The sequence below is a fragment of the Scophthalmus maximus genome, chromosome 12, assembly GCF_022379125.1.
Source record: "Scophthalmus maximus strain ysfricsl-2021 chromosome 12, ASM2237912v1, whole genome shotgun sequence".
NCBI lineage: Eukaryota > Metazoa > Chordata > Actinopteri > Pleuronectiformes > Scophthalmidae > Scophthalmus > Scophthalmus maximus.
The window spans coordinates 16,978,946-17,006,466 of record NC_061526.1 but is presented as its reverse complement, the minus strand read 5'-3'; the positions used below and the strand labels follow the sequence as shown (position 1 = coordinate 17,006,466).

Here is a 27,521-nt window from a genome sequence, read left to right as displayed (position 1 = left end):
TCATCAGTTTGGGCTCGCCAAGTTACAGATTTTCATAGCTTTGAAATCCAGTCAGTTATTTTGGCAGAGAGTTTCTGTTGTGACATGCTGCTGTTTAAATTTTGGTCGAGGATTAGATCTTGACGGGGCGCTATTTTCCCAGACGGTTTACTAACTGGGTTTTGTTTCATTTAACATTTAGAAATGTAGGAAAAGAAACAGCATTAGTCGTGACACGCCCAGTCAAAAAGTATTCTTATTGTCAACATGACACTGTCACACCTCTTCCTGTTTGCAGTGCTTACATCATGGCAAAAGTTCATCTACCTGCTCTGTTTGCTGAGTAAACATAAGCAGTCTAATTTTCCCAACAGAATGGCATGTTTTGGATGTGATCAGAAGATGCTGACAACATCAAAGTCGAATTTGGCTTTGATCGTTGACTGTAAATCTAATTTCCCTACAAATGACACTCGGAGCTTTAAGCCACTAAGCTTCGCTAAGACTTTTCCAAAAATCATCCAAGTGACAGTTTGTATAATGGTGAATGTGCCTCTTCTTTTTTAACCAGATGCAATGAAACAGAACTGAGAAATGCGAGGATGTGAAGTTTTCTTAAACGGATATCAGTCCTCATTATGATGAGGACTGGTACGAGCTCATTGAGAGTCTGTCTGTGTCTGATTTAAGCCTGCCTCTGTTTATGTACTGGAGGTATTTTCAAAAGTGTAAACACTTGTTTCCATTGAAAACCCAACATTCCTCTCTCTGTCTGTGATCAGTATTATCATAGTATATATCATTTTCTACAGTGAAAAAGCTTTTTACAATACCAGATGGTTTTATTCCTTCAGTTTTTTTATGCCAATGTATGCAGTATAGTGTTGTGTTCATGAATGCAAACATTTTTAACCACTTCATTATCTGGTTCTCCATAACATCCTTTTTTTTTTGGGGGGGGGGGGGGGGGTTATTTCTGGTTGGAGCTCTAAGGCACATTTTTAAAGCCATACAAGTAGTTATATTTTGCAGGGTTGTAATTTATTTTTTAACTGTGACCCCAGAGCTCTTCGACAGACAGGAATAAAACATTGGAAAAATAAAATAAAATAAGAAAAAACCATGAGGAGGGAAAAAAGTTACTGGAGCAGAACGGTGAAGAGGCTTGAAAGTGCTTTTAAGTTGTGCAGGCAGATTTCTGCTCTCAGAGACACACAAAAAAACACACTCCAAAAACTACACACAAGACACACGTTGACACATACCGTCCTGCACAAACACACAGAGCACACAATGACAAACATGCAGCCATTAAAATCACAGGGAAAACACAGGTAGGATACAGACACACAGTAACACGCACAAACACTCACCACAGGACATGCACACAAAGCCACAGAGATATTTAAGAAAGAAACCACACCTGTGGAGCAACTGGTGCAGTAATATTACCGAAATTACTTTTGGGGCTTAGCAGCAAATGGCTGAGGTTTTTTTTTCTTCCTGTCCCCAATCTTTCGGTGGACTCGAAGAGGCCAAACAGAGACAGAGACTAGATCTCACACACGCAAACACACCATTTCTTTAGCTCCATCTGTACGTCTCTTCCCAGGATCTTCCGTCGTAAGCAGGGTCTGAAATTAACACCGACCAAGCAGCGAATGCAGGTTCATTTTCTGATTCGGGAGTTAATCTCAAAACAGTGTACCACATTTGGATTAACAGGTTAATCTGCTTCTGTCCTCTGCCTGCGTCGGAGTTGGAGGCAGAGCAGGTGCGTGTCCTGCGAAATGTGGGTAACTATGATAAGGGACAGTGCAACACATACTACAGACTGTATTAGCTTCTTTTTTTTAAGTGAAGCTAGCCACTGGTCTGCAGCTACTGTAGCTACTGTCAGGCTCATTTAAAGCAACGGCTGAGATTTACAAGGAGTAAGCACTTTTGAAAAAGAAAAAAAAAACTGCTGTGGAAAAGGAGGACTATTGACTTTTAAATCTGAAGATTGTTTTACTTCTGTTTTGCTATCTGGATTATTGAAATACTAACATGAATGGCAATTTATTTTGTTGGCTTCACTGTTTTTTGTTCATTGATTCATTATTATTTGGCTTTATCATTGTCATCCACCATCCAGCTTGACCGATTAGTAAAAAGGTATATATATGAGGGAATATGAGGAGTTCTCCGCTCTGTCAGTGGAGCTCAAGTAGACAGTATATGTTTATAAAAAAGTACATTTTAACATGATAAACACTATTAAAAAAAGTCTATAGTATGTCTCTTATCAGCTGGAGTATTCTGAAACTTAACCCTGCTGATATGACTCTGCTGACAAAAGGCAAACCTATCTTTCTCGCTACAGGTCCTTTAAATCTTCTATGTAACGTTTCTGCACATCAGCAAAACCGTCTTGTAAAAGGCAAATCTAATTATTCGTTGATTTTCCGGCCACGCAGCTGGAAATACTGAGGCCGTCTGAAAAGGCATTGCTCTGCAAACCCAGAGTGTTCTGGGTATGAGTTGGTAATTTCTGTCTTCATATTGGCACAGCTCAGGGAAAACCGCTTCAAGAAAAGAAAAGAAAAAGGGCTGCTCAGGTAATAATTACCATCTCTAAATGTCCTCTGGCAAAACTTCGCCATCCACAGAGAGCTGTTAACTCCTAATAGATATCTTGTCAATTCCACCCAGGTGAGAGATTGGCAACGTAAGGCTAACATCAAATGGATTATAATAGAACCTGGAGACTTTATTTTAATGAGCTCTTCGATATATTTAACAGTAAAATTCACTTTCAAAAAGACAGTGAAAGTAAAGACTGTATTATACATGTGTAAATCCAAGCAACAATAAATGCATATATTACTACTTCTATAAGGTTTATATATACCACAACTCGAATTCACCAGGACGAGCAGACCCACAAATGAACAGCACAAAGAAGTCTAAAGGCAACGGAGAGTTTGGGGCGTATATTGCTGGGAGACAACAAAGTCGGCATCACCTTGAGATGAAAGCAGAGGCTAGTGTAATTAGTGACAAATGGATGGGTTGATGTTTGCACTGCCTGTGTGTGTAATCAAGGACCAGAGACAGAGAGCTAAATCGACCCGAGGGACATACATCGTCAGTTGAGTGAGTCAGGGTGTTGGTGTGCTTCTTCTGGAGAATTCGTCTGTTTGTGTTCGTGTGCATGTGGGTGTGGGTGCTACACAACCTTGAGTTCAATATAATCACTTTACTCAATGTGTGGTGAGAATTTGTAACAATGTGCAAAACATCAATGTCTTTGTGTCTGAGCCGAAATGAGACTTTATTATATATGGCTTGAGTCACAGTGCATGTTGTAATGCAGAATAATCAAATTAATTTCCTCACCTCATTATGTTGAAAGAATTGTGCTCCAACTGTGCAGAAAAGTCACCAGTTCAATGCCGCATTCTCATGAATAAAAATATTATTTCAATAATGCAAGCTGATTGATTTTCCCACATAAGTGGGGTTTAAAAATACTGCATACATGCTCAAAAACAGACATAAGAAATGTAATATGCATCACAATATATTTCAATCAAAGTGCGATTCCGCTCCCTTGAATGAAACAACATGAGTCAGTAACAAGACTAGAATAACGACATGAGCCACCTCCATTGTGGAGGGCCAGAGCGGACTGAAAGAGAACTATAGAGGCAAAGCTCAGCAAAAAGGCGGCAGATTAGTTTAGAGCCAGGGAACTAATTAAATGAATCTGCGGATAACTGTTTAATTATTTTCTATCACGACCCCTATTTCTCCTGCTCATTTTCTTCCCTCCTTCATTACTGCCTTCCAGTAGCTGTGTGGAGCGGCCGGTGTCAGGGGGAGGCGACTGCTCTGAGCAGCTAAATTCACACGTACTCACACAAGGGTTCACCCACAGACTGTCTCATTGACACAAATTCCCTAGTACACACACACACACACACACACACACACACACACACACACACACACACACACACACACACACACACACACACACACACACACACACACACACACACACACACACACACACACACACACACACACACACACACACACACACACACACACACACACACACACACACACACACACACACTTCTCTGCCTGAATGGAGATGTGGTACTTTTAAGGGTGCTGGAAGGAGAAAGGGCTGTGACTTGACTTAAAAGATGTCTTCTGCCATCAGTAAGTACAGTGGCACCTCTTGTGTTATAGTACAGCCAGGGGAGGATGTGGAGGCCGCCCTTCGAGCACCTGTTTGGTTAAATTTCCATTAACTCAATAAGAGGAAACTCTTCAAGGTCTAGATTCTGGTCTACTGCTGATTTTGGTCTGTGGCTTCTCCGTGAGAAAAATGAGAGTTGTAAAAACATTGTCTTCGTGGAATCAATGGAGCGTCAGAAAAAAAGTAAAATATGACATGATGGACATTTTACAACCACAAACGGACCACTTCCCTCCCGTACAACCTTTGAAACCAGTCCCAGACAAATAACGCCCCGAGTTGACCTTCATATTGTTAGTTGATTAACCTTTGATCACTGGGTTATATGTTTGACTTATTGTGTACAAAAACAAATGGCGAGTCTGTGAACGGTTTCTAATGATGAGTAAACACGTTTGGCCCATGCTCACTGAGCCGTGTCTGTAGTTCTGCATGAGTGCAAAACCATTGCTGAGGGTGACGACACGCGCTGGGAGGGTCACGGTGAATGTCAGCTGTCAGCTTGGTTGAGCAAACTGCACACGAAAAAAGTAACATTATTCTGTTCATCATATGCACGAAAATGAGGTTTTTGAGGCAAAGCCTCTGAAAACTGAAAATGGTATCACTTCAACTATAGAGAGATTTTATACAGACGGTAATAGTTAAAAGTAAGCAAGGTGTGTTTGTGGCATCTCACTTAATACACGTGTGTATGTGAACGATTTCACGTTGCAGCTGCATTCGTACTACTTTTGCAAGAAAATATTTTCAGGCTATCCTGTTATTTGTTGAAATATTATCCTGAAAATCCCATTGAAACAACAATTATCTGTGTCTGCATGTGTTAACAAGACAAAACAGCTTATGGCAATGGCTGAGCCACCCAATCACCAATAGCAACGTCCAATTTTTAGCAATAAACAGATGTAAAAAAAAAAATAATCTAAGTATTCCAAACTGTGGCCTGAGTGCTACATTAATGTAAATTCTTTGAGACTGACACTGACATTTGGCTACTTTCATCCACAGCAGACGGGTCTGTACCGATTCCAAATGTTGTAAAGTGAGTAGAGGTAATGTGTTGTTAGGGTCTTCAACACCAGCATTTGGAGTTTTCATCCATGTAATGCTGTTACCTCAAGTTATTTAAAATTTCCCTGAAGCAGTTCTTTTTGTAACGAAAAATTTTTAGCTGATTACCTCGTAGACTTGGCTGACAAATTTGTTGTGCAGAAGTTCCTACATAATTCCTCCTGGGAGTGGAGTAGCACAGAATCTGAGAAGCAGCAAAGGAAACTCCTGCAGTTTCAGAGACCAAACTGCAGGAGTAAATATTTAACTTTCTCAGTGTATTAAATAAGAAAATGCACATGAAGAGCACAAAGAGGCATGATTGGGCAGAATCAAACAGGTTCTGTAACTAGCTATTGTGCCCGAGCACTTGCACACACACACACACGCAAGCACACACACACACACACACACACACACACACACACACACACACACACACACACACACACACACACACACACACACACACACACACACACACACACACACACACACACACACACACACACACACACACACACACACACACACACACACACACACTCTGTATCCCCTGACTCATGCTAACAATGCTTGAGCACCTATCGTGGAACTTTTTGGTGATTAATATGCGCACACACACACACGCAAACACTCTCAAACACACACTGTCAAGAATCATCAGCAAACGATTACACACCAATTAATATGGATGTTTAGTTATCAGTATGCACAGCGCCTTGTAAGCTGCGATCATTACACTGCAATCATAGAAGAATTCCTTGTGGCTCTGAGTTCGTGTGTATGTGTGCGTGAGAGAGAGTGCATATGTATGTGTGTGTGTGTTTTGCAGGGGTAGGTAGTGTTGTGCATCTATATCAGGGGCCCTATCATTATTCTGTCTCTGTACCTGCTTCCTTGTCCCATTCTTCTGTGTCTCCCCAGCTCTTTCTTCCGCAACTAAAACACGCACACACACACACACGGTCCTCCTCACCCCTCCTCACTCCCTCTTTTTGACCAACCTTTATTCTTGCTCTCCCATCCTTTCATCGTCTTGGTTCTGCAGAGCTACAGAGTAAACAACTGACTGTTGTCACAGCATGTAGCCATGTCTCACTCACTCACACACACACACACACACACACACACACACACACACACACACACACACACACACACACACACACACACACACACACACACACACACACACACACACACACACACACACACACACACACACACACACACACACACACACACACACACACACACACACACACACACACACAGAGGGTAACAGGGTAGCCTATCTGCTGAATCCCCATACACAATAATACACACATTGCTGTGGACTGACCCTCTGCAGTGGCATGTATACAGCGCTGATCTGAAACCAGAGTTACCATCTATGTGCTGACTGCCACAGCATTACTGCCCTGGGTGAGCTGGCTCCAAACACGCACAGATACAGAGATGAATTGATAGACAGCAGTTACAGACCTACACAGAGCCCTCATCTCTGCATCAGCACACAAACAATGCAGGGGGGAAAAGCAACAGAGGTAAAGACGGAGAGTTACGGATGAACAGAGAGCGCTAAAAATAAATCTCGACTGATAAGTCTCTTGAATGGATTCTTTACATGTCTTTAGCGCCGTTAGTCTGTAAATATTTGTCAGACATCCAATGTGATGCCTTTTCAAAAAAACATTTGAGACACAAACAGGGGAAACAGACAGCATTTTTATCTGTCAACATCAGTTGGAGCATTTCATGAGCAGATTTGAGGCTGCATGCACCCACATTTGCCGCTCCCAGGACAACGGGGATGGTGCTTTTAAGTCTCACATCAAATCAGACGAGGGATCCTTCTCTCAGTGGCTCTCTCCGTTTCTGTGTTTCGGTCACTGTTGTTTACTCAAATGTAATTTACTACTTTCGCTCCTACGACTCCACTTCCTGATGGTAGTTTACTCTTTGTTTTGTATTTGTATTGGACACCAGTACGCTACCCACAGTCTGTTCAAATTACATCATACATCGTCTCAAGGCACTTTACATAGTGAGGTTGAGACCTCATAATATTACAGAGAAAACCCAACAGTTCCCACAATGAGCAAGATGTTTGGGGAAAATGGTGCTCATCCTTCCAGTTGAGTTCAGAGACTATCCCACAGGGCATTGCAGCTGTTGTGGAGGCTCAACATTCATTTAGTTTTACTATAATTTGTTACTCATCTGTGCAACACCCTCTTAAACACATGCCAAGAAAAAATGTTCACTTGGATTTGTTTTTTATACTAGTGTCCGCACCATTGTTGGAAATGACACTTTTATAGAGAGAGAAAAAGAAAGTGGAGAAGGCGGCTGATAACTCGCAGTCTCAGCTCACTCCCCACACTCTGCAATCTGCAGCATGCAATTTACTCGACGAGTGAATATTCCCTAAAGTTTCCCATGAGATTCCAACAGCGGGTTTCCACTCTGCTCTTGCTACAGCTCTCAAATTACAGGCTAAAGCCATTGATCATGTATCATTCTCTAAAGTGTGCTGTGAACATATCATAGTTATTTTATCCGATCCTATTCTTGCCTCCTCACTGATTTTTCTTCACCCCCACTCTCACTATGGTACATTTGAAATTCTGACTTGCACTGGAGTGATGCGTCTGCAAATGTTTCATGAAAGTGTGGCTGACAACACAAAGAAGAGAGAGTTGTTAACTTTGCTTCGAGGACTTTTAAATGAGAAAATGGAAGAAAGACTGCTCCTCACGTTCCCTATATTTCATCTCAAGAAAAGGACCAAAATGTTCCTCACACTTCATGTCACTCTCACTGCTGCAATGAGCAACTGGCCCATATTGTTTCCTGATGAAAGACAAAAAGGAAAAGTTCATACCGGTTTCCCTGGAGATCTGTACGAAGGCCTCCACGCCGCTCTCTCCATAGTTGCCCTCCGATGCGAGCGTGGACACGTAGTTCCACTCCATCGCCGTGACGATGTCCATCATGGCCTGTGCCTGGTAGGAATCTGGCGGCACCACGCGGGAGAAGAAGTCGTAGCGAGTGTTGTCACTCAGTTCTGGAGCCGTGGAGGCGTAGCTGACCTGGGGGATCTGGACAAGGGGAGGCGAGGGGAAAGAGAGGACATTGAGATAAAGATGACAGAGGGGGGCTTGTTGATTAAATAATGAGTATGATTGATCAATTAATATGAATCATCACAATCAATATCTTACGCTACCAGAGGAAAAATAACTAAGTAAAAAGTCATGCTGCGAAAGTTCTTTCATTTAATTACACGATTTCGCATATTTTTACTGGGATCTGCATATATGTAGGAACGGATTATAAAAGCGCCTCCCTCCACGTGGGATCAATGTGATTAATATTTCTCTGAGATGAGCGGGGAAGTTGAAATTCAAGCGAACGATTTGAAGGTGAGCCGGAGGAGAGAAACAAAAGCGGTGAATAATTGGAAAACTAGCTGTGGGGTGACAGAGAGGTAACAGGGGAGGTGAATGTGATGCAGAGTGGAAACCATACATCGACGCTGATGTCACGGCGGACAGATCCGAGGGTAGAAAGAGGAAAATCTGACGAAGGAGGACAAGACACAAGAGAGACAGCAGGGACAAGACAGGAGGACGGACTGACAAAAAGCACATCACGCAGACGGAGGGATGGAGAGACCAGGAGTTTGACAGAATGACAGAAGTCACAAACAAACACAGGTACGGCTGGTGATAGGCGGCGTAACAGGCCGAAGGTGTTATATGGCTGACAGGCAAATTGATTTTCCCCCTGACAGAGGGGGACAGCAAGGGAAGACCCTGTACTTGAAACACACACACACACACACCTCATTGGCATTCACTGGATGCAAGACTAGAGTGCCAAGGTGTGTCCGCTGTCTGTCCCTTTCACACAAACACACACTTAAACACACACACATAAATACAAACGGCTGCAATTGCTGAGCACAGCAGAACCCGTCGTTGCTGCATGATGGGATTTAAGACGGACAGTGTGTGCATTTGTATGTTATGTGCGACTGGAATGAATCTAAATCTCATCACTCACTGTCTTTATTATGTCGGAGCATCACCTAAAGTTCCCACCACAAGGCATCCACACTCGTCTCTGCCATTTTAAAAGGTCAGGGAACGTATCCCGAGTTTTTTGCAGGATTTCTTAAATGGTTCTTCTTCGGTGGTATTGAGGTACTGCGATAAGTGGGTAGTAAAATAGCACTGGAGCAATTTTGGCTTCACAAGCTCGTTTTAAAAATATGTATTAAATCAGGCTGAACTGAACGCGGCGAAGTTTTGACCTTTGCCAAGGTAATCGATATCCAAAACAGGAATCGAATTCTGCATATTTACTCCTCTCATCATTATCATATGCTGCTTATGCACTAACACAAAAATACCAATACCCCATGAAGTAAAATAAAAAGTAAGCCAAATGTATTCTTCACCCCCTCCTGCAAAGAGTATTCAAAGAGCAATGCACCATTTTTTTGGCGCAATGATATATCATACAAAGTCATTGCAAAGACGGGTGACGCAAATGAAATGGTGCAAATTTCACGTCTCTGCATAGCTTCGTTTGTGCTTTCCAGGATGTGTATGTATAATTCATAGAGGATGGAGAATGATGCAGAAAAAAGAATCAAACAATTGGTAAAAAAACTTGTGTTTGTGGCTCTGAATTGTATATATGTCTATGAATGTGTAGTTTTCCTTGTGTGTGCATGCATACGGTTTCACTTGTGCTATTGCTCTATGTGCATTTCAAAAGGTGAATATCCATTTCAAAGAGGAATGAATACAAGCGGCTGCAGCAATATGAGATATTTGTCTGTTTACAGCAGCAATGGGAAAGTAACCCTGAAACCTGGGCAAACCTGGCACTTTGATATATTGTTATTTCACACTACAGCTGGGAAACTGGAAAACAGAGACATATTATGTGGACACAAAAGCACACTTGTGCACACTGCACAGTCATCCTCCTCTCATATTTCCAGAATCATTATTATTTAGTAAGAGGACGAAAAGCAGAGAGGGAGAAAGAGCTACACACACATTCAGTGACATCCAGTATTGTCTGCTATACAGACACGGACCCAATAGTGTCGTCCACAACCACACTTTCTGAAAATAAATATTTTTAAAAGACATTTCAGCCGCAGATTCCCCAGACGCACATGTGAAGGCACAGTAACGTCAGCATCTCTAATGGCATTTGACATTTCAGCGTAAATCATTCATGTGCTTTGAGTTGCGGGTGAATCCAGCCCTTTTCACAGTAAGTAGAGCTGGAGTTCTAGTTAGAAGCGGGAAATTAACATCTCGGTTCCCCCACACCGCTGGGGAAGAAGATTATGCCTCCAATCCCCTTAATTCCATTTGCTCTAATGTGTGTGTGTGTGTGTGTGTGTGTGTGTCTGTGTGTGTGTGTGTGTGTGTGTGTGTGTGTGTGTGAGTGAGAGAGCGAGAGGGTGTGTGTGTGTCTGAGATACAAAACAGAGAGTGTATGGGTGTGATGTTCAATGTGCAGTTTCAATTAGAAATTGAATCATTTTCTGACTCAAAAAACGATCAACGGGGTTATGTATCATTTCAGTTCTCTGCCATTTCCTGTTGCAACACAAACAGGCTGACATTCATGGTTTGGAGTGAAATGTCTAAACAACTATTTGGTAGATTGTGAAAAGACTTTGGTCGAGAAGCATTTTGAAAATGTATAATAAATGTTGGACGTACATTTACATACAAGCCCTTCCAACAAACTAAACTGTGTACTCATCAAGATGGATATAATCTTAAGGTGCATTCGGACCAAATGCAAAGCAAATTTTCTGCACAATGAGCACCATTAGAGCTGATTAATCTGCCTCACGCCACTGCAGACTTCACCCACTTGCAGTCCCTGTTCTTATCTGAGTCAGACGGCCTCTGAACCAGCACTTATTCCCTAAATGTCTCCACTAAACCTCATTAGAAGCCTCAACTCGCCTCCAGAACAGACATCAACCTACTGCATGCTGTACGGCTGCCATTGAATGGCATATTGACCAATCTAGCGATGATATTTAATCTTGCTTTTGCATGAGTGAGGAATCGATCACAATGGAAACAGAATAGATTTTCTTTGGCTATTAAAACAAAGAACAGAGATTAATTCTTAATTGAACTGTATTCCCCCTCTAAGCAAATACTATTGGAAGAGCACAAACTAATGTTTTTTTCCTCTCATGACAACAATCAATGCACACCAGTAGGCTGATGATAGCTAATTTTTCTGGGACTTATTTATGACTGAAACTTAACAACAGTCTTAATAGCCATTCATGTTTCTCACCCTTATGTCCTAAGTGAACTCTGGGGGAGTGAGGCCTCTGCTGCCTGCCAACTATAGACAACTATATCACTGGCGTCCTTCATGACTCCGGTGATATCGTACACTATAGACCACGCTGAATGCCACTAGGGAGCTGTGCAGATAACCAACAGCATGATTTGGACCCAGATCTAATGATTTCGGCCCGTGGGCTTTTACGCATGTGACTTTCCAGCTGGGGACCAAACACTGAGGAGATTCACTCCATTGAGATGCACTACAGAGGAGAACATGTGAAGAGATGGATACTTCATCAAACAAATGATCTTGGAATTGGATTTGTTGAAACGGCTCCATGGTGAGGAACGTCAGAACCTTGTGCTAGAGAACAGTGTGGACAGCTGAACACAACCTTTTAGAAAGGTCCAAGAGAAATAACAGATATATGCATTTGTCTAATCATTCACTTAAAAACATTAGAGTTGAAATTACTAGGTGAATAATAATACAGATAATTATCTGGTTACAGCTTCTTCAGTGTGAATATTTCTGATTTCCTTTCACACATATACAAGTATAGTACAGGGATCTTTGAGCGTTGTACTGACTGGCTCTTTGGGCTGTTGTGAATAGACAAAACAGAGACTAATCAAATCTATAACAAATAGAATTGTTATGTGTTGATCTAAAAAATATATACCTTAGTATTCCTCACAGCTGATCTCGAGCCTATGGTTGTCTGAAAGACTAAGCTATGCATCTGATATAAGAGTGAGTGCGAGCAACATGTGTATATGCACACACACACACGTGTTTCGGAGTAATGGAGCTGTTGGGGCCAGAATCCGAGCCTTGGGTTGATAGATGGCAGTGATCAGAAGCTAATTAACCCCACTGCATTAGATACAGTACACTTTTCATACACACATACACAATATCACACACAAAACAGTGTCAGGAGGAAGATTAGGATATTCTATAGGACTAGCGCACAGGCAACGTCTGTTACAGCAACAGGGTCATTGTGATTAAATGGCTGGCCATGATCCATGATGGTGAGTGAATTAATTAAATCGAAACATTGGAATGTGTGGTCGCTTTGTAGCTACATACACAGAGATCATTTTCACTGAGCTACCAGAGCACGGACACCGAGGGAAGGAAGGAGCTCATACGGTAAATTGATCTGGCCGTGGTTGGGAGTCAGCCTTGAGAGTTGTTTACCTAAACAACATTTGAATCAACCCTCTAGCAAAAGTGTCAAATGAGGAGGGGACTGGCACAGTGGGACCTCGCAGAGTTGATTTACTAGGATGGAGACTGTCGGGACTGAGAGTTGGGTGTTGCTCGCTCCGTCTAACCACCTCATCTCGATGTGGGGCCATCTGTCTCTTTCTTCTCATTGTTTGGATCTTTGCCTCCGTGTCTGTGTCGCAGATTTCTTGTTCCAGATTTACTTGCATTTGTTTTTGCAGTTTATCAATCCATATGCCACAGGAACTTGCCATAATAATTTCACAGATTCCCCAAATCAATTAAAAAACAAAAAAAAATAATTTAGGGTGAAAAAAAGTTCCTTTTTACATTATTCCATCTCAGATCACTGTTGCTCTCTCTGGATTGGGCTAATCTAGTTGCTGCTAAATACAGTATTATTATCTTTAATGTCTTGCATTTTACCCCATGCATCTTCCCTACATCACAGGGAGTTCAGAAACAAATAGCAGTCCGCAATTTGTTTTGTTTTTTAAATCAAAAACGGGTAGACAACATGAAAGAAAGGCAGTAAGGGCAAGTAAGAAAAGGAGAGAGGGAAGAGAAACAACAGAAAAGGCAGAAGAAGAGTTGGGGAAGGGGGGATGGTGTAAAAAAAGACAACAGGGAATGTTCAGCAGACGCATAAGAGACTGAAAGGGGGAGAATGAAAATTGAAGAAATAAAAGAAGATCTGAGAGGAAAACTATGAGCGGACGCATGGAAAGATAAAGAAGATGAATGAAGGAAACGGATATAATTGATGGAAAACAACAAACAGGCAGCTGTAGGCAAAGCAATTAGGATTCCTCAAAAAAAAAAGGTGGGGGAAGGGCACAACAAGAAAGATCTGGTAGAAAGCAGGAGAGTAGTGATTAAAAAAAGCTGAAAGGTTAAGAGAAGGGAAGAAAGAGTGTGCCGGTAGAAGATGAAAAACAAAAGGGAGTGAGAAAGGTATGATGACGCAGAATGATGATGAATAGGACAGACATGACGAAGATGAGACTGATATATATGCGAGTGCAAAGAAAAAGAGAGAGCTGAATAGGACAATTTTCAAAATGCATACTGTGGTTTCACTTAACACCTTCATGTCCACATTTCTCATTCTCTACTTCAATAAATCACAAACATCGGATCGCTGTATGCAATCTCCGCAGTGTCTTGAAGGAACAGATGCATCTACCTGCAGATGCATCTACCTGCAGATGTGTCAAAGTCACAAAAACCTTGAAGCACCAACAGACGAGGAGAGCCCGATCATTGATTTTCTGAGCTTTCCAGAGACTGAGGGTTTATTTGGGAGGTCCAAAGCAAGGCGTTGAGCTGAGCTGACTGCCAGGCTGACAGTCCAGGGAGCTATTGATTCCCTGGAGCTCTCCAACTGCCTCTGTGCAGTCTGAAGCAGAGACGGTGTTAGTCTGCTGGTGTCTCACCACTGAAGCCACGGAGCTCACTCACCCAGACCACCTCCCTGCTGCCTGCTTGGTTTTCTTTTTCCCCCCAACAAAGTTATTGGCTTTGCTCCAGCCCGCTGCCAGCTGAACGTGCATCGTGTGGCATTTAGCATCAATAATGAGCCGAGAGCAGCACCATTGTCGATCTGACATGTTTACACTCGAGAGGCAAACGTCAACAACATTTGATCAGCTCTCTTTTACATGTGGTTGAAAGATGGTGTGTGTGTTCCAAGACGAGAATAAGAGTCGCCTGACACGCTTGGAGCTCATGTGGTGCTGTGTTTCGGCAAAACACTGCTTTGAGATGGAAATTAACGTACTTGCGTAATGCTCATGATGACAATGTGAACATGCTGAGGTTAAGCATGCATAATGCTTATTATACAGGCTAAACCTTAAAATACTATGTTCTGAAGCTCTTAACCCAACCTGCCTGAGGAAATCAGGCTGTCAGAGTCAGTCTCATCTTCCAAGTCCCTTCTTAAAACTAATTTCTACCAGATAGCCTTTTTGCTGACTTTATCCGAGTTGCTTCGATAAAGTCATAATAACTGTTTTAAAGAGGTGCTATACAAATAACGAACATAGTTGTTGTTATAATTAATGTAAACCATGTCCACCATTTTAGTTTAGCCTGCTAGCAGCTAACATTTACTGAGGGGCATGTCTTATTTGTGCAGTTGTTTGATCATAAATTGATGGAAGTATTTTGCAAGCAACCAGTTAACGTCCCTGAAGCTATTAGGGTTCATCCTCTGGGCAACATGAATGTCTCTACCAAATGTAAACAATAATCCATCCGACAGTTGTGGAGACATTTCAAGACCAAACTGAAATCCTCATGACAACAATCCATCCAACAGTCCTTTGACGATATAGATGTGCACATTTTTGACAGGGAAGACAGACGATTTGAAAGAGGAGCAAGGTAAGCCATCCATGTAGAAAAGAGAATCCATCCCTCAGCAGGGGAGGTCTCTCTTCCACCTACAATTATGTCCTTACATCCCTTCCCAGCAGACTTCACACTTAAACTCATGTGACCCCAAGAACAACAGCGTGGACACGTGACCTCAGATGATTCCTCATCATTGCAACAGTTTCGACAACTGTCGTCGAAACGGTGTGGCACGCACTACCCACTGAGGTCAAACACCTGGGTTTCACCACAATTTAGTTTAATCCACAACCGAGTCCAGCTGCTCCTGACTCAATGCGCTTTTGGTTAACTATGACCTGAACGAGAATCTCCACAGACATCATGATGGTGCAACAGGAACAAAGTCTGAGCATCACCGAGGTTAATAGCCTTCGTAGTTTAAAAAGAATGGCTCAATATGTATCAATATATAAACATGTTTTCGGTTATTTTCAAGGCTCTGGACAAATGGTGTACAGCATAAAATTACTTATCCTCGCTGCAAAAGGGGGGCTTTTCAAGGCCATAAAGCACAGAGGAATATCACAGGCGTTAACAGATGTTTCCATTCCATGTTGGAATAATTTATCGCCTTTTTCACATGTTAAACCTTGGAGTGGTGGATGTCATAGACCCATAAATGAATTGAAATAGACCCCTTGTTTTACATACTCAATTAATAATTGGGATTCGGTACAGAAAATTCTTGGAATTAAAGTGTTAGTTTCCACATTCTTCTCATTATCTTAAACATAAGCTGTAAATATCCTTTACTAAAACTAATACTTAGTTTAATGTGGTCAAGCTGCACTGAAATCTGTGTATGTGGGGGAGGGGAGTGGCTTATGGTGATCAAGTCGACAGAAGATGAAAAAGTGACGGGACTGATGGTATTGACTGATTATAGATGAACTTCTTGACTGCTTCACCTTTTTTTAACCTGCTGAACTAAACCTAGATTTTTGCCAACAAACACACTCATGGTCTGGCCACTGGGTAAGAAAATACCTATTTTTGAAAAAAAAAATTTATGTAGTACTACCATTGAGCTGTAGAACTGCAACAGATGGCTTCAAGCTCGCTCCGGTAGCTGGTTCCCATGTGAGACATACAATTACATTATTGAGTCAGACATTCTGTTCGCAGTATTGCCAAGAGTGAACAGGAACATGGAAAATACAGAGGGTCGAACCTAAAATTGAACCCCTCATCCCCCTGCAGGTATTACATGCTCAAGCTGACAATGAATTAACCGCGGTGACACAGAATGATCCAGTGGAGAGGCAGGAGCCGTCCGACCAGCCCACCGCCTCAGTGAATTTAAATTTCAAGAGGAACCTTATTAAGGGCTGCACTTAGGTGGAAAAGATTGAAAATGTGGCGATGAATCTTCTGCCCGGGAGAAGGTCATGGGGTTGGTGGGAGGACCGGGTATGTCAGGTGACACGAATGCTCACACAAATAAATACAGTGTGCACACACCTAAACATACAGTGGTTATATTGGTGAGAATGTGTGTATGATAGGTTTTTCGAGTCTGGGAATGAGAACACAAATAATGTAAGTTTCACTGGGGTGACAGCAATGAGGATAGCCAGGGGACTGGAGGTTAGAGATTTTAGGCTACAGCCTTTAATATATATTATCACTTTTTCTCTCACACCTAGACACACACGCACCCAAACAAACACGTAGCCCTGTATCACAGATTTTTGGTGCACCACAACCTTTCACACGCAAAACAAACGGCCATCTGTCCTCACCCGCGTCCGAATGCCCTGAATGCATATGGAGTGGGTTTTAGACCAACACCTCCAACTTCCACTTAGATTAGCTCAGATATTGTTTATGACGGTTAAGATTAAAGCATCCTTATTTTGCTCATTGCCTGGTTTCTATTATCACTCCAGACAACGGCATCAATCTGGGGGAGTCATTGCCTTCATTGCTCCGCATTAAGGAAATTATATTCTTTGAAAGAGCTGTTATGATTTTAGATTCGCTGAACCACTGAACATGTCTCACATTTCTAAACAATCAACTGCATGGCTGGCTTTAACTCTAGATTGATTGAGAAATATAATAACACATAGAAACTAGGGATCGACCGATACAGATTTTTTAGGGCCGATGCCGATACCGTTTTTTTTTCCGTCAGCCTTAGCTGATGACCGATACGGACTGCCGATTTTCTTGAGCCGATATTTGGAGCCGACATTGAATCCCCCTCCCGCTCTCCGGAGGAGAAGGGAGAGTTGGGTACCCGGCGGCCATGCAGCCCGGCAGCCTAGGGCAGAGGCACCGCTACGGCGCTGGGTAAATGGTTCGGCCACCGGATCTGCCCTCCCCTAAAAAACTATCTGCGATACACGTAAAAAACGCAAACATCGGCCAATATTATCGGCTGGCCGATAAATCGGTCGAAATCTAATAGAAACCATTTTTTTTTCAACAAACACATCCGGCGCAAACAATTTCTGTAAGGTCTCCCTCACTTCACTCACTGCCGCTTCTTTCGCTTGAATTTTTCTCAAAATGTCTCACTTCACCCACCTCTCGCATATGTCCTTCTGTTTGTCTATGGTATTTGAATAATATATTCCTCCTACAGCTGCATCACTTCAGCAGCCTAAATCTCGTGTGCAGTGAAACGCTCGCGTACACCCACACAGGAGGAAGCACCAGACTACTTGATACAAGCCAGCCACCTGCAGCTTCGCCTCTGTTTTGTCTCTCCCTGCAGTTACACAAAAGTGCTTTCCAACAGTGCTCCATTGTGAGTTTTGTGCTTGTGCTTGTGTGTGTGTGTGTGTGTGTGTGTGTGTGTGTGTATGTGTGTGTGTGTGTGTGTACAGGCAGGTGTGTGTGTGTGTGTGTGTGTGTCAACATGAGCGCTTGGCACCTGCCAGCATTCATATTCACTGTTCCTCGTGTGCGTTCGTGCACCCCACTGTGCGACTGTAGCAGCAAAGTCAAACTTGCAAACATTTCAGTCTTTTGAAATTCCTAAGTATAGCCAAAGGGTAGACTCGCACATTTAAAGAAACACAGTGTACACAACTGCCAGTGTTGCTGAATTATGACACAGACCAGGTCTTACTTTCACACAGGTATTCCTCAGCATCAAGCCCATTAGGTACATACTCCCATTGTTACACCTGTAAATGAGCCTCATACATCATACAATATGGCAGCAGACCTGCAGGGGAAGCATTCTTCATCGTTTAAATGAAAAAGAACTTAGTTGCAAATTAAAGGATACAAAGTGGGGTTTTTTTTAAAAGCACACCTGAGCTCTGCATTTTCTGGTTATGTAACAAGTTTTGATGAAGTGTTTGGCACAAGGAGCATATCATATTCATAAGACGACACACGGATGACAAATGTCCCCAGGAGACATATGGCTGAAGCACGATAGCTTCTGTGGGGAATTTATAATGTGTGTGTGTGTATGTGTGTGCGCGTGTCTGTGTGCATGCGTACGTGCGTGCGAGCGAACATGCGTGAATTGTATTTGTTTGTAACCCCTCACAAGACGTCCACCACCAGCACAGCAAGCGACCACTTCCAATCGGTCATGTTACATGACTGTCTTACATTATGTATTGGCATCGGCGGGTGTGTTGATGTGAGTCTCATTGAAATCATTCAACACTCGTGCTGATATCATAGCTGACCCATCGGGTCTCTTAACATAGGGGATTGACGTGATTGACATCATAACTGCCTGAATTAAGAGCTTGTTCTAAGGGTTTTTTTCACGACATCGATTGGATAAATAGAGGCAAAAGTCTTTACATTGCTTCTGTGAAAATAACGTAAGACTCAGGAAATGTTTTAATGTCTCCTATTTCCAATGCATTAGTTGCTTTTTTACTATGTTTAATGTGCAAATATATACATTCAAATCTAGCTTATAATGTACACACTTGTACTAGACCGGATTATCTAATAAAACTGCAAAAATTGGTCTCACAAATTGCCACTTCAGTCAATATCTATCGGACACATTTCCAATAGAATTTTAGAAGCATTCATTTTCAGATTACGATTTTTTTAATGACACAGCCAACCTGTTGACCTCTGTGCAGGTCAGGCAGATAATAGTTCCAAGAGCTAACGGGCATTTTTTTTTCTCATTTTGCTGATGAGTTTATGTCTACTTTAATATAAGTGCCAAAACCTTTAATGACTCACTGATGAATGTGATCCTGTCAAATTCAGATAGTCGGGGAGTTTGGGGATGTGACCTGCACTTAAAATGTGTGTGTTTGCCTGGAAGGCGTAGGCAAGACCAGCTCTAAATACAGTAATGTCTGTCACTGACACAGTAATCCAAGTTACACCAATCAAAGCCACGCATGTGTCGTGTCCCATGTGTACAAAGATGACAAAGCCATTGTTGGGTGCGAAAGATTTGTGTAGGAGGAGGAAAACTGGTGGTGAGAGGTCACATATTTATAAAGTTCCTTTACTGTGGGTTAGAGGGGACGATGTAATGTTATCAAGCCTTCATTTTCATTGTCTGTTCCACAAGCTACTGACATGCTGACTGATTCAAGGGCTACATTCCAGGTCTGGTACTTTTATTTTAGAGGTTGACCTTATTTACGGTGTGAAAGGCAGAAGATAAGTCTGCGCATCCATGAGGGATATTGCACAATCATCCAGGTCAATAAGAATGACTTGCTTACTGGCAATTGTGTTCTACTGATCAGTTTAAGCAAAGATCAAAATGATCATAAACTTACTGTTTGCAAAAAACTGTGAATGTGCAGTCATCGCTTTCATTTAACCTTTGCATAGCTAACGTTAGCATTTCCAGTTAAGAAGCTTTCCACCATTCACTGTAATTTCCAAGCTTACAAACCTTTATTGTTGAGTAAGTCGTTAGAGGTTAGAGTTCAGAGTTCAGAGTAATTTTAATTTGCCATTTCCTCAATTTGGAAAAACTTTTGTATGTAACATGTAGCTATAGCCTCAGATTTCAACCAACTCATATTTTATACGTAATTTCTACATTGGCTAGAAATCAAAGACTCATCCTAATTTTTTGATATACGAGGTGACTGAATTTCAATGACTGAGAAGTGGCTGTAAAGTAAATGGAGACAGATTGCGGGACATAATCACAAAAACACAAGTGACTGCCATTAAAGATTAGGAAGAAAAGCTTGATCTTCAGTCAGTTCAGTGAGCAAATATTGGCTATGAAGTGGTTTTAATCAAATGAAAAACGAACCCCCATGATACTGGAACTTTAAAAAAAAGTTAGAGGAAAAAATAATAAAAGAGAAGGTGATTACATTACATGTGCTGAGCACTCAGCGAGTCTGCTCCTGGGTGACTTGATTGCTCGAGAAATTGGTCAGCAAACCCAGGAGGTGATGGTGATCAAAAGTACGGTGACTGTGCCTACATGGATTAACATTTGTACAACTTTGAAAAGCATCTCCAGCATTATAGTTCAATAATTCACATGCTTGTGCCATTAAAGCCAAGGTTAAAGGGAAGGGATGTAGTCATTCCCCAATTTTTAAGGGTCACTAATTCAATTTGATTAAAAGCAGTTCTATCAGGCCCCTGGGGAAAGCACAGACAGGACCAGCTCGTTATCTGTACCATATGGTGTCGAGGGGGGAAGCGGTATCGTTTTATTTTTAGGAGGAAGAGCGCACTCTTGCTCGCACATGCACACACCCGCTGAGAGAAAGCAATTCCATCCCCAAACACCCCCCGTGTCTACCAATCCACCTCTACCAAAAAACGGTTTCACACGTGCTGCCCCCCCAGATCTTAACATGAGTGAGCACGCACGCACGCACGCACACACACACACACACACACACACACACACACACACACACACACACACACACACACACACACACACACACACACACACACACACACACACACACACACACACACACACACACACACACACACACACACACACACACACACACACACACACACACACACACACACACACACACACACACACACACATTCACATTCTCGTATTCATAAACAAACTATAATGTTTCCCTCCATAGATTCCTTCTCATGACATACAGTCACTTCACAATGCATTCAGAACCCTTTCACTTTTTGCAAACTTCATCGATCAACACTTAATAATCCATAAAGACAAAGTGAAGATATGTTTTTAAAAAAATCCTGCTCATCTGTTATCTCTCATTTATTCAAGTATTTAGGCCTTTTTTTCCCAGATTGTGGCCTGGTGCCTTCTGTTTGCTGTAATTGTCCTTGAGATGTGTTTGGAGCAGGGATGGGGAACACCCAGGTCTCAGGAGTGTACCAGGCTTGGGAGACAAGTAGGTCCTGCTCGCGAGACAATTCATCAATACAACAAGCGACTTGGATTTACAAAGAAAATAACAAAATGGTAAACTCATCTGTCTTTCTGACTTCATGCCTGTTTAGTAAAGTCGCGGTGAAGGAAACATACAAAGCTGCTATGAGTCACTGCTGACAAGCGTCATGGCAACTGTCAAGAAAAGAGAACAAGTTGTTGTACAAGTAGTATAAGTTTTGCACTTTCCAAGAGAAATGGACGGATGATTACATGTTCTGTTGAAGTAAAAGACAAGCCAGTGTGCCCAGGTTGGGGAGAGGTGTTCGCATTGATGAAAAGGGACAATCTCGAGGGCCATTACAGCCTGAAACACACAGCTGCACTGGTTGAGTTGTTAAGATAAAAACTCTTGGATTAAGTTAACCCTCTTCAGCAGAGTCTCTGTGTCCAACAAGCCACTTTGACAAGACAGCATTCTGACAGAAACAATATTACCCAGGCGAGTTTTGTGTTGAGCTAAAAAGCTGAAACCTCAATGAGAAGAATAATTCGTGAAGGAGCCTTGTTGCAGCTGCAGAGTCTGACAAAGTAAAATTGTGCAATTTGGGCCAACATTGTGCATTTTCCAAATCTGTGGGAACAAAAGCCTGCAATATTGTGAATATTCTGGTGAGTGGGTAAAACTCCTTCAAGCGCTTGGCGAGAGCTTTCAGGACATGATGAAACGTAACAGAAAAGGGGGAACTGAACATATTTGTTGAGCCGCTTAACCACCCAGTGATGTAGCTCTATAAACTCAGGGTTTTCAAAATTCTGAGGGGACAGGCCCTGAAATCTGTCCAGGCACTGCATTTCTGTCTGGGACAGGGGAGATTTATAACAATAATGAGGTAAAAATAGCAACTGTATCTACCGAGAATGAAATCTGCAACACAATAAAGTGCAAAAAGTAAAAAGGTTAAGGTGTCCCGAGACTTTCTGAAGCCACTGAAAACAACAGAACATTGTATTGTCACTTTAACAAATTAAACTGCTGTTAAGAATGTGACTCATCGGTTGGAGCATTAACATGCAAGTAAGGTAATGGACAACCGACATGGTGAATACTAATTCTCATAGTTTCACATCATTCCCTGCATCACAAGATATGTGCATGGGTATGTGGCAGATGGATGCGTGGATGCGTACATTTATGTCTGACAACAGAATTAATAATAATGTGGGCCTGTACAAATGCCAAACTGCAGCGTGTGTGTGTGTGTGTGTGTGTGTGTGTGTGTGTGTGTGTGTGTGTGTGTGTGTGTGTGTGTGTGTGTGTGTGTGTGTGTGTGTGTGCATATAATGCAGCTGGCAGTCTGCCATTATGCTGTTAACGTGTCTGACTGAGTAACAGACGGCAGCGTCCGCACAGACTTAATAAACTAATGCAGCGTTGGCTAATAGAAAGAGCTACTGCTGAAATCACACACTCTCAACATCCTATTAATATAATGGGGTGGGTGGGAAGACAGAAGGAGGGAGGGAGGGAGGGAGGGGAAGAATGAAGGGTTGAGAGGGAGGGAGGAGGAGAGAGAGCCATGATGGGATCATATTGATATAATCCTTGGGTGGGAGAAGACTGGGGCAGGAAAGAGGGATGAGGAAAAGGGGGAATAATGAGTGATGGTGGAAGAGAGACAGTGATAGAGAATAAGCGGGAGGATGAATGGCTAGAAGGACAAAACAGAGAGGCAATGCCGAGATCAATATAAAATATCTATAATGGGATAAAGGGAGAGAACGGAAGAAAGGGATGGATGAGACTGAAGTATGTTTGAAATCACTACTTCCAGATGTTATGGATGGTTATGATGAAGACAGCTATGAAAAATAAAAAATAAAAAAAAACATCTTTAGCCAAGTGGTTGTGGGGAAAAAATGAACCAACTTTTTTTTGTCACACAGCACACTTCAGTGAACAAAACCATCTTTGAATCCCAAGTAAAAAACGAAAAAAACAAAACAGTGAGAAATGAGGATTTAAAGCCGAATAGCGGCTCATTAGTTACTGATCCATGGGCTCGGTGAGCAAATCGACCCATTAAACGGTTTATGAAAGTTTTTTTGTGGGGTTTTTTTACATCACCATTGCTTATGAGTCCATATTTTACGTGAACAATATCAGATGTGACACTGCTTTCAGCTCTTCCTCTGCGTCCCGGGAGGGCACGTCTGATTAAAAGGCAATGAAACTATAGGATTGTTGGGGAAGTGTGACAGTGTGACAGTGTGACCATGAGCCAAACTGCTCACCACAGGCCCATCATCACTCCACAAAAGCTTTGTCATCAGAAAAGTGCATTCGGCCTGCAATCCATTGACTTATTGTATTTAGTTTAGCATCTTCCTTATGTCCATACTAACTGCTTTTTATGTTTTCTATTGGTCGTTCTGGGCCTTTAAAAAGGCTCTCCACACATCCTCCTCCTATATCTGTTGATATAGGCCCCTTCACTCCTAACCTTTTTCTCCATCCTCTAAAATTCACTTTCCTTTGGTCTCTCTTTTTACATCATGTCCTATTTTGCATTCTCAATCCACTGTACTTACACAGTATGCTTTCATATATCTCTTATCTGTCCATAGCAGAAGAGAAAAGATTATCTCTTCATGTCCTCTTCGCTTTCCTTTCATTTAATTATTGCTCTATCTTTTTTCCCCTTTTTTTTGACTCCAAGAACAATGCGATTGCCATCACCACGTCACGTACCAAGGGTCTGTCTCTCCTCCTCCCCCCAACTCCCATCGTGATATCGCATTCCCCCCATGTAATTCTCACAAATTCTCACCCTCTGTCCTCTACTCACTCTTTTACAGTATCCTGTGCACTTTCACACATTTTTTTGTTGCTCTGTTCCACCGTGCCATTCTCTCTCTGCATAACATTGCCATTGAAAGTCTGCATTACTGTATTTCACACTCAAGTTGAAATCAAGAGGAAAGTGGGCTAAAGTCGTGCTCTGCACACATCCTTTTTAAATCATTTCTTTCTGGTTTCTAGTTAGAGAGAAGTGTGTTGATAATATAGATGCCAAAAGGAGAAACTTTTTACCTTGAGAGTCTGACTCCACTGTCCCTCGGCAAATCACATTCATGTCCTCATACTTGTGACGCGTCGTGATGGGCTGTCTACCTTGAAATGACACTAACCTAACACTGAGGTAACCGTCTGGAGAAGCAGACAGTGAAGGGCCAACATGCATGAGTGAGGTGACAATGCTCTTCAGAGCAACAGCAGCATTGCTGGGGATGTTTTAATACAGTGATACATGGACGTGGTAATTAAAGCTGCTTTAATCGATTATTTTAAATTAATAAAGGATCAAATTTCTCCATGTATTGTTTAGTTAAATGGGGTTTTGAGAAAAAACATCCGACTGTGAAGTTTCCCTGTGGATTAATTTAATTATTTTAGCAGCTTTAGCTCATTGATTTGGTTTCATGGCACAACACTTGAGTGTTCACTCAAACTGCTCTCATCTGTTTTCAGTGAAAAAGCTCTGATAAACTCGCTGCACGCTAGTGGAGCATTAAGCATGAAAAAGAGGAGTGAAATTTGGATAAGGATTCGCCAGGTGAACAGAAACACAACTTCAAATGGATGCTAATTTTGCCTCATACTGTATGTGCTGGATGTGTAAACAAGGTATTTTTTTACCCCAGAAGAGAAAAAAGTCAAGTTACCGCAGGCTGAGCTTAATATTCATGAACAGGTTAGTGTATGCGTTGCCTTCTCGAGTGTGCGTGGGTTATTCCGGATATCAGTGAGAGTCGAAACCCGGTTCTCTGATTTGGTCGACAAACTGAACACTGGTCGATGTGTTTCTCCTGCTCAGCCCCCACTGCAGTGTGTCTCCAGAAAAACCTCTACATGGTTTCACATCTGGCTTCTTAATGGTGACAGTAATGAAAGGTGACGGAACTGCCGTCACACACTTGCACATACCTTCCTTAAGCAAGACCGTCCCAAAAAAACACGCTTGCCGGGCCCAGCACAGGCATCATCTTGTTGGGATTACATAAAGACGTAAACAACTGCAAAGAGGAATATTGGACAGACTTGACACTACAATTTTTTCCAGCTCAGAAGCGAGACATAAAGTCATAGATGGTGTTTTAGTCCACAAATATAATCAGAGGTGTTTGCCGAGTCAGCGTTAGCCGTCCTAATTGGCTCAGACTCAGTGAATCACCACAAAGTATCTCTCCGTGGGAATCTCAGTGACTGTATGTTATCAAGTGTGATGTCCCGTCAATGTCCAATCATCTCATGTGAGCAAATACATCCCTGAGAGATTAGTGAGTTTTGTTTAAAGAAACATTCATTTTTACCCTTGAGGAAAATAAACTTATACAGCAATAAGCAACAGCAAGGAAGTGTCAAAGAAAAAAATAAAATAAAAGACTTGTCTCCTAAAGCGTCCTATAACCCCACACAGTTTCGTCATTCCTCCTCTCCTCTCTCATCTTGCCCCAGGACTGATGACTTGTCTCTTTTATTTCTGTCTGTCTCCGTCTATCTGTCAGTCTCTTTCTGAGAGGGACAGCAATATGATTTCTACAAAAGGACACTGCACTTTTCAACTGACTACTGGTTTTGTCCGTCTGTCACTCTGTCTGTTTTTGTGAGGAGGGTGATATTAACTGAGGACAAACACAGACACCTGTCAGTCTCCGTCTCCGTCTCTGTCCAGTTGACCCATTAAAACTGAGGTTTTCAGTGGGACAGTTGCATTTTGAAGCGTAATCAAAATGCCATTTGTCATCATGACAGGAGATAATTTTTGCCCCTTGGACACAGCCACTCTCAGAAGTGATTAATCGTTAACAGCACAAACAGCAGCATTCACTTGAAGAAAGCAGCTGCTTAACTGAGCACACAAGCCACTGAATAGCATCGTTAGGATGTTTAAAGCGGCCCTGCTTGACATTGATTAGAAGGCGGCACTGAGCAACCAGTCGCGGCCTGGAGAAGCCCTGCAGGTAGTCAGTCATGTCAGTGGATCAGCACACAGATGGCTGTACGACACAAGTGGTGCGTAAACTTTCTTTGCCCATCCTTCATCGTCGGACAAATTAAAATGGAAATATTCAAATGGTAGCTACATTTCTACCAACCACACTAAATGGTTTGCTATAAAAACACTTTGAAGAGCAACTAATAAGAGGGTGAATTTGGAATATTTGTACTTTTAATGTAAAGCAGCAGATGGTCCACAGTCCTTTGATTTTGTTTGCAGGACAGTCATGAGGAACCTACTAAGACCCTGTATCATCTTCCTGTACGTCCGCGAGGAAACTGCTTTTAAGTTAATTTAAAACATCCATCCCATAACATGACGTTCCCTAAAAAACATTACAGGAATGATACTGTCCTGATTCAGTCACTGAAACATGAAGGAAAGTGACGTGCAGCAGAGACCAATGTCGACAGTAGCTGCTGACTCTCTCAGCGTCAGAGAGTCTGTCAGTCAACCTGGAAAACCTGTAGGCTTGTCTTTTTATTCCACTTCTCTCTCCTGTGTGTCTGTCTGTCTGTCGGCCTGTAAGAGATGCGGTTACAGCATATGATCCTGTGAGACATTAATGTTCTTATGTCTTTTGCTTCCCTCATATCTGGTTCTGTGCTTCTCTCGTGGAGTTTATCTCGAGTTCAAACCCACTCTACTCTGCTTCGCTCCTGTCTGTCCTGTTGATTTGGTGATATTCTCTTATACTGGACATGTGATTAGTTAAAACTTATTAAATGAGGGCTATTGATGTTGCATATCATGAGACACTTGGTGATGGTGTGGCTGCACCAATTATCATCCGGCTATGGGTAAGAGAAAAAATTGCAATGCCTCATTTCTATTTTTTAAACCAATCTCAACTGCCTCAGATGGCGTCGAGCTCAGGATG

General features: G+C 42.1%; 1 protein-coding gene across 5 annotated transcripts in view; it reads right to left on the bottom strand.

Moving 5' to 3' along the window:
• The window catches only part of grm8a (glutamate receptor, metabotropic 8a), a 350,909-nt gene that overhangs the window by 269,036 nt on the left and 54,352 nt on the right, over window positions 1-27,521 (bottom strand). For all 5 annotated transcript variants that reach the window (XM_047336165.1, XM_047336164.1, XM_047336166.1 and 2 more), the window contains one exon: window positions 8,178-8,394. In XM_047336165.1, the coding sequence (XP_047192121.1) occupies window positions 8,178-8,394 (217 nt within the window). The remainder of the gene's footprint in view (window positions 1-8,177; window positions 8,395-27,521) is intronic.